Raw genomic sequence first — 13,478 nt, forward strand, 5'->3', positions numbered from 1 at the left:
AGAAAATAATAAAGATCATAAAAATGAAGACCCATAACATCAACTAAAAGATAAAACATATGATCAACAATTGAAATTTATTTCTCTCCTATTTTGTTCCCTTCCCATTATTTCTCTTCTGAATTTACTTTTTCCCCCATGCATGTCTTTATATTTTGATATACACTTAAAATATATGCTATTCATTTGCATATTTTAAACTTAAATAATTTCCTTCATACTCATTCTTTGCTTGCTTTTTTTCACTCACCACTTTTGCTGCAGGCTTATATTCTACCTTCACTCTTACTAATGTTAGTGGATTATTCTTTAAATTGGTTATAACAATTTATTTTCCTACAATTAGTCTATGAATTTCTCTTGATCTTTTGCCATGAATGCTTGCTTTCATCAGACTTTCAAATTTTTGTAAAACCTGATGAGTATAAAATGATATGTTGACTTTAATCTGCATTTTCTTGAGTACCAGTAAGATTGTTTCTGTTCATATATTTGTTGAATAATTGAAATATTTCATTATTTCCTAATCATAGTTTTTGTCCATTTTTCTATACATGTTTACTTTCAGCAATTATGTATATATATATATATATATATATTGCACACATAAACACTGCTTTATGTTATATTTTGCAAATACTTACCTTGAAGTTCTGACTTGCATTTTTCTGACTTGTGATAAATAGATGCATTTGAATTCCTTTCCTACCCCAAGTTCAGAATGACAGTCTCCATATTTTTTCCCTAAAATTAAAAAAAATACATTTTACCTATCAGTTTGTAATAACTTTCAGTTATTTTTTGTGTGTAATCTAGGTGGCTGTCCTAACTGTTAGTCCTTTATTGATCATTCCTCGTTTAACTGCTAACCTGTATGTCATCTTTGCTTTATGTTGAGTGGCTATATACTCATGGGTCTGCTTCCCTAGCTTTCTATTCTACTCCATCAATTTATGCTTATACTACTACTCTATGCCTTAAATAATTTAATGTTTAGTACCTATATGTATCTTGTTGGGCAGATCTCCCCAACTTATTATTTACTTTCAGAATTCTCTTAGCTATTTTTTTTGCATTCTTTCTCCTATGCAAAATTTAGAGTCAGCTGGAACATTCCAAAAATTATAGATTCATTTGGGAAAAATTGTTATCTTTATGATAATTCATTCTTCCTAGACCAGGATATAGTATATCTTTTCATCTACTTACTTTCCATATCTGACTATAGTATGGCCATCATGCATGATAACATGATAAACATGATATTTAGCCCTTTTTCAGTTAAATATATGTACAAACACAAAGACACACACACATGCACACACACACACCCCTTACCATTTTAACCATGCAGTTCAGTGACTTTAACTAAATTAGCATTGCCATATTCTATTACCATCATCCATTTTCACAACTTTTTCATCATCCCAAATTGAAAGTCTATACCCATTGAACAGTACTTCATTTCTCCCTCTTCCTAGACTTAGGCAGTCTTTATGAATTCTCTGTCTTTATGAATTGACTGATGTGACCTTATCATACAAGTTGAATCAAAAAGTATTCATTCTATGTAAATGGCTTATTTTACTTGGTGCAATGACTCTAAGGTTCATCTTGATTTATAGCACATTTCAGAATTTCCTTCCTTTTTTAAACCTGAATAACATTCCATTGTAGTTTTTTAAAATTTTTTAATTTTATGTATTTTTTACATTTTTCATTTCACACAATGTATGCATTTTCATTTTGGTTATAGTCCCCATGCAATTCCTACCACCCTTGTTTTGATCCTACTCTCTTCTCCCCCACACCCTCCATAGTGTGTCTCTGGTTTATAGTTGCTTGTTGCTTGTTGATTTTGATTTCACTTTATTATAATTAGTCTTTTTTCCTGGTCCCTTTTTAGGTTTACTAAATTCCTGCTATGAGTGAGACCATCCGGTATTTTTCTTTTTCTTTCTGCCTTATTTCACTCAGCATGATTCCTTCTAGCTCCATCCATGTTGCTGCAAATTTCATGAGTTTATCTTTTTTGATTGCTCAGTAATATTCCATTGGGTATATGTACCATATCTTCATCCAGTCATCCATTTGGGGGCATTTGGGTTGTTTCCAAAGCTTAGCTATTGTATATAGTGCTGCTATAAACATAGGGGTGCAGGTGCCCTTTTGAATTAATGTTTCTGTGTCCTTTGGGTAAATACCTAAGAGTGGAATTGCTGGATCATATGGAAGCTCCATCTTTAGCCGAGTGAGGAATCTCCACATAGCTCTCCATTGTAGATATTTTTAAAAATTAGTTGACACTTGTTTTATTGTATTGGACAATTTTGTGGGTTTTTTTTATATTTTACTGTATTTTTTATTAAACACTCTTGTTTACTTTTTCACAAAATATGATTTCTCCCTTTAGGTGCAGCCACCATCCCTTTAGTTTACCCACCACCAAAGTGCCCACAATCCTCCAACACACAGTACCATACTCTCCTCCCCCACCCCCCCAGACCTCATTCTCTACTCTTCAGTTTTCCCTCCTTTCCCCTCCTGAATGTCTCAGATCAAAGGTCTGCTTTCAGGATCTATCTGCTTTCAGGTGTTGGTCTTACAGTTTGTCTTTGTCTGACCCTTTGTTTGGTTTGTCTAGTTTTCACATGTAAGTGAAACCATCTAGTATTTCTCTTTGTCCTTCTGGTTCACTTCATTTGGCATAATGCCTTCCAATTCCATTCATGTTGCTGAAATGGCACCAGTTTATCTTTTTTATTGCTGAGTATTATTCTATTCTCTGTATGTACCACATCTTCTTGATCCATTCATCAGTTCTGGGACATTTAGGGTATTTACATATCTTAGCTATTGTAAGGAGTGCTGCTATAAACAGGGGTGCATGTTTCCCTTGAAATTAGTGTTTTTGTTATTAGGAGTGGAATTGCTGGGTCATATGATAGATCCATTTTTTTAAAATTGTTTTTTTATGAACAAGGCAGTTACCTAAAGGTCAATTTTGTAACTGTTACATATGTGTGCTTGAAATAATATATGTTCATTGACTGCAAAATTCAGTATATATCTCCAACCTAGTGAATTTTGTCACTCATTCTGTAACTGTTATAGGACAGGGAGAGGGGCAGCCCAAACCCCGCAAACCTGCCTATTTTAAATGGGCTCTGCCATCCGCCGCATCAACACAAAACATATGAGACTTTAATGGGAAGGAACTTTAATAAAGCTAGGAAATAATAAAGGTAAGTCAAAGAGTCTAGTTTCTAAATGAAGCACCCAAAGTTACCCATCTCCTCATGGGTAAAAGTCCATCCATATGGGAATGGCCCAGAGCAAGGCCCCAAAGCCTGCCACAAGTCTAAAGCATCTTCCAGTGGGGACCCACAGAAAAGGGTCAGAAACAACGAGACAAGCCCGGAAGGAAAAGAGCAAAATCAACATCAAGATAAAAGCCGCCATTGTCATCTCCCCATGGGTCTCACCCACATCTGTGTCACCCAGTCCACAACCAAAAGACAAGCGCAGTTTCTTCACATGTCTCTAGGCTCCACGCGCCTCTTCCAGGTCTCCTGGCTCCATCCTGCTTCTTCCCTCCTCAGTCTCTTCTGCCGCTTCTCCTCTTCCTGCTCAGCTCCACCCTCCCTTGAGTGGGGCAGGGAACCTCCCCCTTTCCTGGGGACCACCCTGTTACATAACCTCAATCATTTTTTCATAAATTTATTATAACTTCTTTTTGATATCAATTTAGTATAGATACTTCAGAGTTTTTTTTTTTTTTTTTAAATAGGTCTGTCAGTTTATGCTTTTTACATTTTGAGTCCATGTTATTAAACTTAGGCTTTTATGTTGTTGTCATTAATTGAACTTTTGTATTATCTTATAGGTACCCATATATCGCCTCTGATACTATTTCCCTAAAATCTATTTTTTTTCTACTTTAATATGACTACAAAAGACTTTTACTCCTCTTTTGTTTTTGTTGTATTTTGCTTATATGTCTTCGTAGAAACTTTTAATTTATTCTGCCAAAGAATATAGCCTCACTACTTTTTAAATTCAATTTGACTGTCTCCATATTTTAACTAGTATATTGAACACATTCACAGCAACTTCATTTAGTGATATATGGGATTTGTTTCTAGCATCTTATTTTGTAAATTGTTTGCTTGACTTTTTCAGTGTTTCATTTTTTTTCTACATTTATTTTTAGATTGATTGCTTCTTGGTTTTGCTTTTTCAAAATTTGTTGTCTACTTTAAAGTTATGCATATTATTTCTATTTATTTAATAGCTACTTTTAAATTATTAACATGTTGTTTAGCTTTAAAAATCTAAAATTATCCAGTATTTCTTCATCCATCCTGAATAATACAAAGACTTTAGAACATGAAAATTCTCAATAGCCCCTGGCATCTTACAAGATAACCTCTAGGGATATTTACGATTCTAATTTTCTGTAAGAGCAAGACTTCTGAAATTCAAAGCACTGTCAGCTAAACAGAAAATTTAATTTGCTCATAAGGCCAAACAAGGAGAAACTTATTCTTTAAAGAGATGGCTTTAGAAGTAGAATTTTAAATAGAGGCCTATTTTTTTCCTAATTTCTTTTCCATGATTTTTTTTAAACTTAAGGTCATATATTAAACCAGTTTGAATAATTCTGATTACTTCAAAGATTAAACACTGTAATTTATGATTTCTGTATTTTTTTCTTGCTGAAATTGCAAGATCATTTTGATTATTGCTCACAATGAGTATCTGCATGTCTGGAAGCATATATACTATCCAGAACAAAGTAAAACCCTAGAAGCCCTAAAATAGACTCTTCGAGAGATATATTAATCAAATGTTTTCTTGAGGTGTGTGTTTATCATTCACTTAATGGACATAACACATTTTCAGTGGTACACAATAGATGAAACACTCATTTGTGCAGCCATCTAATTTTTAATAATGGTGAGTTCTAATTGTTTGACATTTAAATTTTCTAACAATGCAGAAGAAAATGCACTTTCCTACATAGAAGTATGAAAATGACCATGAACAAAAGGGTTTCTCATTAAAATTGCTAATATAAGAGAAAAAAGATTCATTTAAACTTGGTCAATTCTAACTATTGCAGAAAAACATTATCTCACTTTTCATCCTTGAGAAGGATCTGTTTTAGTGGTCAGAGCAATATCCCTCTGAAATGAAAGTGGCCTGCCTTTTTGTCATACTTTGGTGACTATTAGCACTGTGATAATATATGCCTTACTAGTCAAAATTTGCTTTTTAGGTTAAAATCCATATGTTATTTGGAAAAATGCATAATTGTAGTCAACTCTTACAAAAGCGAGTTTCTTTCTTTCATCAATAGTCCTGTTTTGGCAGAAGGTTCGAAAATATTTGACCTATGTCTGCTCTTAGGTCAAAGGATTATGAATCTGTCCTGATGAAGTGTTTGAAAGACTCAACTTGTTATTTTAAATAACATTTATCATTTTTCCTAACATTTGATTATACATTATATTGCAGAAAATGGAAAACCACATAAAAGGCAAAAGAAAAATAATTCTCGAATTATTCATTTCTGTTATTATCTCTTGGCTCTGATAAATAATTTCAGAGTATTGTCCCTTGATAATTGTTTTGTCTGGTCTCTGTATTCTATATCCTTATAGACTTTTTATGTAATCATTCACTCACTATGTGTGAAACAGTACAGAATATATGAACCAAAAGACAAACTAATGTAACTTATCAACTAAGGATAAAGTGCTTGAATTTTGGGTGTCAATCCACAATATCAGGAGCTACACTAAACCCACTTTCTTGTATAAGCGGGGGGGTATATAGCTTATACAGGGTTCTGCATATACAATAAATATTGAATAGACCTTCTTTTGATGAATGACTAACAGCTATTGAACAAGTAGTTGTCTTTTACCTATATTGTCATATTCCTAATAGTAGAGAGTGATAGGATGTTGCTTGCCTAGTTGTGAAATTTTGTATTAACAAGTTTTTCATGTTTATGAGTTGACAAACTTATATTACATTATCTCACAGGGTTATTATGAAATACAAGTGAAGCAATAAATATAAATGAAAAAGGAAGTTGGTGTTTTTCACATGGAGATCTTATAGTATTGAGCTGTTCATTAAGAGAAAAAAAAATCAGTCATCCTAAACATGGTTATGTTTTTGCAAAAGAAAGTCACCATTGATCTAAATATTTGTTACATATTTTTTAAAGATTTATTTATTTATGCATACAAGAACTGGGGTACAGGCCAAGGTGTTAGGGTAAGAGGATCACCAGAGACAGAGTAGGGAGCACAACAGGCAGATTGACTGAAATACACTGCTGAGGGGAGCAGCGGGCGAGTCAGGAGAGGTCTGCTGTGGCATGTGGGTCACCTCCCTGGTCGGGGATGGAACTTGTGCTTCAATGGTTGTGGATAGCTTCACAAGCTGTGTCTTAACCCCTTGTACCACCAGGGAGGCCCTGTTGCATATTTTTAATGTGTAAATAATTGTTCAGCACCAAGGAAAAATGGCAGATATATCAGATGCAGCAGGAAATAAGCTCACAGATGAGTTAGATCTGGTCCCTGGTTCAAACAGCTTCAATATTATGCAATGAAAAATAATCTCATACACATACATATACACACGCACAAACATGCACACATGCACAAATTCATCTAGAGCAACCCCTTTTAACCTGGATCATTCCAATTTATCATTCACAACTCCAGTTAAACATTACTTTCTTAGATGAAATTTCCCTTGACTGCAACATCAGATTATTATTTATATTTTGTCATAACACCCTCCATTTTTCCTGTACAGCATTTATATTTGTAACTACATTATATGCAGAAATATTTTGTGTTTGTTGCCTCACTCATCAATAAACATTAAAAAGACAACACATACCAGCAAAATATCTGGCACAGAGTATGAACTCAATAAGTAGTTATTGCAAGTTATTGCAGACAATAAATTTAATATATAAAAGATAAGGGCAGAAAAAAAGTGTAAAGGAAATTTAATGGGAAGGAAAAGCACATTTAAAGTGTGAGCTCAAAAACCAGCTCTGTATACAATTTGAAAACTTTACAGGATGTGTATGAGTGCTGAGGGTGAAGCTTCATAGGCACCCCTAAGGGACACAGGAAAGACAGATCAGTGGAAGCATGAATAAACAAGGCCAACATTTCCATTAGACAGACATACTGCCCAGAGCCTATTGTACATCAAGAGACTCATAAAATGTTTAAATTTTAATTCTTTAATCAGAAGTAAAATAAATATCGTAACAATGGCTATATAATAATAAATCCAATGTATGGTCATAAGCATCAAATGTAGCTTTTAATTTTTAATGGCTGAAGGAACCCAGAAAGGCAAGAAAGCTAAGTGTCCATGAAAGTAAATGCAACCCTGGGGATTTCATTTGTTTTATAGTAGATAGGATTTGGGCTAGACCTGGGACAGGAATAGAAATTCTAAGACCAAGAATGCAAGTTGGCTTCAAGTCAGGGAGATCCCAAATGATAGGTTAGGGATATCATTCAAATTTTGGTTTGTCTACAGAGACATTTTATATCAACGTTTTTGCTTACAGTAGGACTTTAGGTAGAGAATTCTTGCAGGAAGGAAGAGGACAGATTGGTATTAGGAGTAACCCTACTCTAATCATTAGAGTCTTTTGTTTTAATTTAGAGTTAAAGAGGTTATAATAGGAAGAGACAGAAGGAATGGATATTAAAAATTTTCAGGTACATATGTACTCATGTATTTTAGATCATATACAGAAACATGCCTTTCCCTAATAGAAAACTGGCAAAGTCATAATTGTATGCTGGTATTCCCTTTGATTATAAGATCCATGAAATTAGAGGCTATAACAGTTTTACTGCTGTATTCTCAGAGCAGTGAACATGGAAATACTCAAGAAAACAGGATAGTTAGACTTTTATAAAAATGTAAAAGCTATTATAACTAGAAATAGATCCTTACCAAGCCATTGTAATCATCAAAGCAACTGTCCAAAGTCTGAGTAAATGACAAACGTCTTCCAATTTATTGATAGTTTGATAACTCTGAAGAACAAAATTGAAGTAATGACATACACATATATATTAATTATAACCTATTTTAAAGTTAATTTGAAATGATTCTTAATTTTGTTTCTAATTTGGGAAATGTGTGCCTATGAACTTTATATTCACAACCATAACTCGCATGTTTATATGTAATATTTATAAATATACAGAAAAAGTTATAATGACATGAAACCAAAAAATATACATTGAGTATAGATGTGTTGTATGTCAATTTGTTAGCATTCTCACTAAGTAATTTGTGTGCTTATGATATACCAAACCTTGAGTTAGAAATATGGGTATGGTATATGCTATATGTTGGGTTCTAGGGGAGCATCTAATCTTATAGAAAGGTGAAGTCAAAGTCTCACCAAAAAGAGATGATATTTATATCAAGTCATGAAAAGTAAATGAATCCCCTATGGTAAAGAGAGAGGAAATAATGAGTTGTAATATTGATAGTTAAATTAGATGTCTGTCTTTGTTTTGGAAGTTGTCCTTTTTTGGATTCAAAGGAACAGACTAAGTGAATCTTCTAGAAGCTTCTAAACTCACATTCTTAAATTCAGTAATGTGAGAAGTATAAAGAATGATAGTGTTGCTAAATTATTGGGAGTATATTTAATACTCTATAAAAGAAATTAATAATTTTATAATGTTAACACTATTATATAACTCACAAAAAAGTCATTGTTCCTATGAAGATCAAAGGTATCATAGCATAGTCATTTAGTTGGCAATTTTTAGAAATGCCCATAAATTGCATTAATAATATTAGTAGAAAAAAATTGTGACAGAATTTTCAGAACTGAGCAAAACTGGTAGTTTGAAAGCAGTTGCATTCTTCACACTCTTTGTGTTGGAACAATTCTGGGGCTATATTCAAAAACGTTGGTATCGGGATAGGAAATGAGCATAAGTCTATGTTCCTCTTGAGGTTAAAGGTCTGTTTCTTTCAATCAGTTCAAACTGACAGGCCTCCTGCCATCACCTCCTCCTTAGCCAGGCAGACAGACCCTGGCCGTCAGTGTGAAAACATCTGTTGAATGGATTTATTGACTACATCTTGTTTTTTCTCTCCCTTTCTCTATTTTTTTTCTTTTTCCTTCACACCGTTTATTATGTCTCTGACCTGATGAACTTAATTTGTTGACATGTCACTCTCAGTGTCTCCCTCAATGCTTGTCTCATGTTTCTTTCTACTGTGCTCTTTTCTTGGCAACAGCCCTTCCTGGAGCCCCAGCACACACGTGTGCTCTCAGTGCGCCAAACTCAGCTGGCTGCAGTTGGCATGGATGGATTAGAGAAACATCATCTTCTCTCCAGAACTCATTCCTCCCCTGCTGCCTCCGTTTTACCTCACCCAGCAATGGACTGCCCCTTCCAGCCTGGCTCTGCAACTGGTAGGAGTCCCTGAAGACTCTCCCTAATAGGCAGGCTAAATGCACCGTTCTTGTAATTCTTGTAGGATTAACCGATTTAAATGCTCTGAATAACTCCAATAGCAGAACACTCCATTTTAACTCAATGCAACCCAAATTTTATGAGGTTATATTGGCCACAAGACAAATAGCACATCTGATAAATCTTGGGCTTAGTATTAATAGCCTCATAAATTGTTATCATTCATGGGCCTGGAAAATACATCAACAGGTGCATAGGTCCCCTTTGGAAACAAAAATCCCTACAACATTCTTTAGCAGTGTTCCTCAATCTCTTACCTTCTCACTGCCCTGGCCACTGGGAAATTTATGATCTTCAGCTTCACTGGACTCTAAAGAGTGCCCTTCTTCTATTTGTTTTCTTATTTTGCTTGTTTTACCGTGTTCTTCTAAGTTCCCAAACAAATGACTCATGGGAGATGATGGTGCCAAGGCAAACCTTGCTTAATTTTACATACATTAGTTCCATTTCCATTTATCATGGCACCTCTGGGTGGGATATTTGCCAATCTTCCTTTGCCTACAGCTGTGTTTGGTCTTTTAGAACCTGGCTACAGAGGAAAACAAACCAGATAATTCCAAGGTTAGAGGAAGGTCAAGTCTGGAACATACATAAAAAGGGGATGCTGTTCCCTCTATGAAGGAACTGTGTTGTAAATATATGTGTGGATCAATATTCCCCTTTGTCTTCTATACCATTCTTGTTCATGCTTCAAACTGTGCCTGATCAAATAAAAATTATTGTAGCCATAAGAGACTCATAACTTGGATGTGGCAAGGAGAGAATTCATATTACCTTCCCCCAAAGACTCTCACAGGTTATCTGATTTATTTTTAAATCAATTTTAATATTCAGTATTTGGCTTCATGGATTTTGCGACCTCATGCAACCCTTTGTGCTTAGAAAAGTAAAAATACTTTTCTGAAATCACATTCCTAAGCATTGATGTCATTTTTTATTTAAAAATCAATGAATGAAATGGCCAAGTTATTTAACTTTGACAGATATCTTTAATAAGTATGCATAGGAACTACTTTTTATAATGTGTTACACTACAAACCAACATTCCATATGAGGAGCTACAGACTGGCTATATTTCTTTTTTATATTTTCATTAGCCATTGCCTCTGATCCTCTATTCTTGGAGTAGCAGACTTGCCTCAGTATCCCAGACAACCAGAATTGCAGACCTGTGTAGCAGAAGCCATTTAGATCAGTTATGCCTGCTTCTTGCCCTGGTCTTTAGAGAGTTTTTGCTCAAATCCAGATACATGATGCAGCATACTTTTTGCTGGTAGTCAGAGCAGTTATCTTAAGAATGTAATTCTTTTTCCTGAAAGTGTCTTTTATTCAACTATAAGCTATCAGAGAACACAAAATAACCATCCTATCATAAATCCAATTCATTTTACACAAAATCATTTCCTTAGTTAAAAATGAACTTAATTATGTTTTATGTTGTTGTGTTGTGTGCTGCCTGCTGTCTACTGATGTAATTCCACTGATAGAGTTTCTTTTCTTGGCAAAGAGCAGAGGTCCTTTCCTAACATGCTTTGATTTTCTCTACTTTACTTCTCATAATGTCAACATCATAATATTTTTCAGAATTTATATAGAAATAGGGACATGAACTTGAGATTCTTTTCATATGAACTCAATGAGGTATAGTTCTTGCCCAAATAAGAGATTATATAAATTTATATTTTAAAAACACAGGATTTTGTACTTAAGCATTCAATACATTTTAGCTGAATTGACAACTATTATTATAATAGCTTGTATAATATATCCACGTATAATAGTAAACATGTATTATTTTTAATAATAGATTTGAAAACACTGAACAAGAAAATTGCTTAATTATTTTTCTGGTTGAAGAATGATTATAAGTGGTTCATGGTTATGTACCTAAAACCTGCTTCATATTTCATTTGACCTAAAAATGTTGCATCCTAACACTTAAATTCTTAAAATAAAAACTCTGTAACATTTTTAATGATGCAAAGTATATTATTTTTATATTCCTAGTAGTTCCTCCACTGCCATTAGTATTAAAAGTATATATTTGTTTGGTGACTTTTCTTAGTACTTTTTCAAATCAAGGAAATGAAATGAACCATCCTCACTCTGTTCCTCCAAATATTATTCTGACTTTGATCCAAACTTCAGTTTCCCCCTATAACCTGCACACTCAATAATGTGCTTGATCTCATAATTCATTCTAATGTTTCTAATGATTTTGAATGTAGAAGGTGAGTGCTTAAAAAGCTTTCACACAGTATTTTTTTAAAAATAATTAATTTCATAAGCATTAACTCCTTGCTTTTGACTTGTTAATAACTATTTGTGGTTGATACATGAAAAAATTACAGTGAAAAAATTAAAAAAAAATTCAAGTGGCATTCAAGTATGTTCTTTGAGAATATTTTTTTTCCAAAAGAAAGTCACATAATCTCACACATTTAGCAGTTCCACTATAAATTAAGGAAGACAACTATGTTATAAAGGTAGGTGATTTGCTTAAACCCACTCTGCAAAAGCTGTACTTTTTGCTACAAGTAAAATGTTATTAAATACTAAACTCATATGACTCTCAAGGCACACCATTCAAACCTTCATCCTCCAGATGAGTCCTCATCAACCAACTGGAGTAACCATTCACCTTCTTTGTATAAAGAATAAAGCAGTGCTCCAAATATTAATTGTCAATTCAGTCAGTTGTTCAAAGATAAAATTTCTAGATTATTTCCTGTGAGATATTGAATGGACCAAGAAACAGAGATTAAGGTGCAGCTACTACCTGATAGCCTTAGAGAGAGCCCAGATGAAGATATTAGGTTGTCGGAAAAGTCGTGGCACCTTTTTGCATAGAAAAATATGTCATCACTTTTCTGACAGCACAATATTTTCTAGGATGGACAAGAAGTGTGTGTAATACTGCAGCTGTTGTAGTGATAATGAGGAATGTGTATTGTAGAGCCAAGTTGTCACATAGTCAAGTGGATTTTATGTATTATTGGAATATCAGTAATAATATTCAATATAGGAAATGCTTTTTTTTTTAAATCTTTTTTTTTTAAAGATTTATTTATTTATTTATACAAGCACTGGGCACAGTCATAAGCGCGGGAGGGTGAGAGAATCCACCAGAGCCAGAGCAGGGAGCAGAGCAGGCAGAAGGACTGAAGCACACTGCTGAGGGGAGAAGTGGGCGGCAGGAGAGGTCTGCGCACCATGTGGGACCCTCCTCCAGTGGCCGGGGAGCAGCCGGGGATCGAACTGGCGCTGCAGAGGCCACGGGCAGCTTGGCAACCCAGCGCTCAACCGCTGCGCCACCGGGGAGGCCCTAGGAAATGCTTTTTGAATTCTATTTGAAGCCAAGGCAAGATTTCTTCATGAGTTCTGATAACTGGAAGCAATGTGTTGTATCTGCCATCTTTTGCCCAATTATTACTGACAGATATGAATCTTGGCCATGGCTCGTAGCAGACATTGCTAGTAGAGGATAAAATTGTTTATACCAAATGTGATTCATTGATATAGGAATTTAATGGTAATAATTTTTATTTGTTTTATTTTACCTATCACCTAGTACAATTTAAGACCTTTTTCACTTTTTAATTAATCTGCCAGAAAATTTTTACTTTGTAACATTTTATTTCTTTTCTTTTTTTTTTTTTAAGACATTTATTTATACAAGAACTGGGTACAGTCAGAAGCACAGGAGGGTGAGAGAATTCACCAGAGCCAGAGAAGGGAGCAGAGCAGGCAGACTGACGAAGTATGCTGCTGAGGGGAGCAGCGGAAAGCAGGAGAAGTCTGCACACCATGTGGGACCCTCGCCCAGCGGCCGGAGATCGAACCAGCGTTGCAGAGGCTGCGGGCAGCTTCTCAACCCAGCACTCAACCGCTGTGCCACCGGGGAGGCCCAACATT

General features: G+C 34.6%; 1 protein-coding gene across 1 annotated transcript in view; it reads left to right on the plus strand.

Moving 5' to 3' along the window:
- Nucleotides 1–13,478, plus strand: part of HDAC9 (histone deacetylase 9) — an 853,144-nt gene that overhangs the window by 592,765 nt on the left and 246,901 nt on the right. Inside the window, exon 22 of the mRNA XM_054692408.1 lies at nucleotides 9,325–9,502. Coding sequence (XP_054548383.1) covers nucleotides 9,325–9,502 — 178 coding nt within the window. The remainder of the gene's footprint in view (nucleotides 1–9,324; nucleotides 9,503–13,478) is intronic.

Source organism: Talpa occidentalis, unplaced genomic scaffold (assembly GCF_014898055.3).
Source record: "Talpa occidentalis isolate TD23 unplaced genomic scaffold, MPIMG_talOcc4v2.1, whole genome shotgun sequence".
NCBI lineage: Eukaryota > Metazoa > Chordata > Mammalia > Eulipotyphla > Talpidae > Talpa > Talpa occidentalis.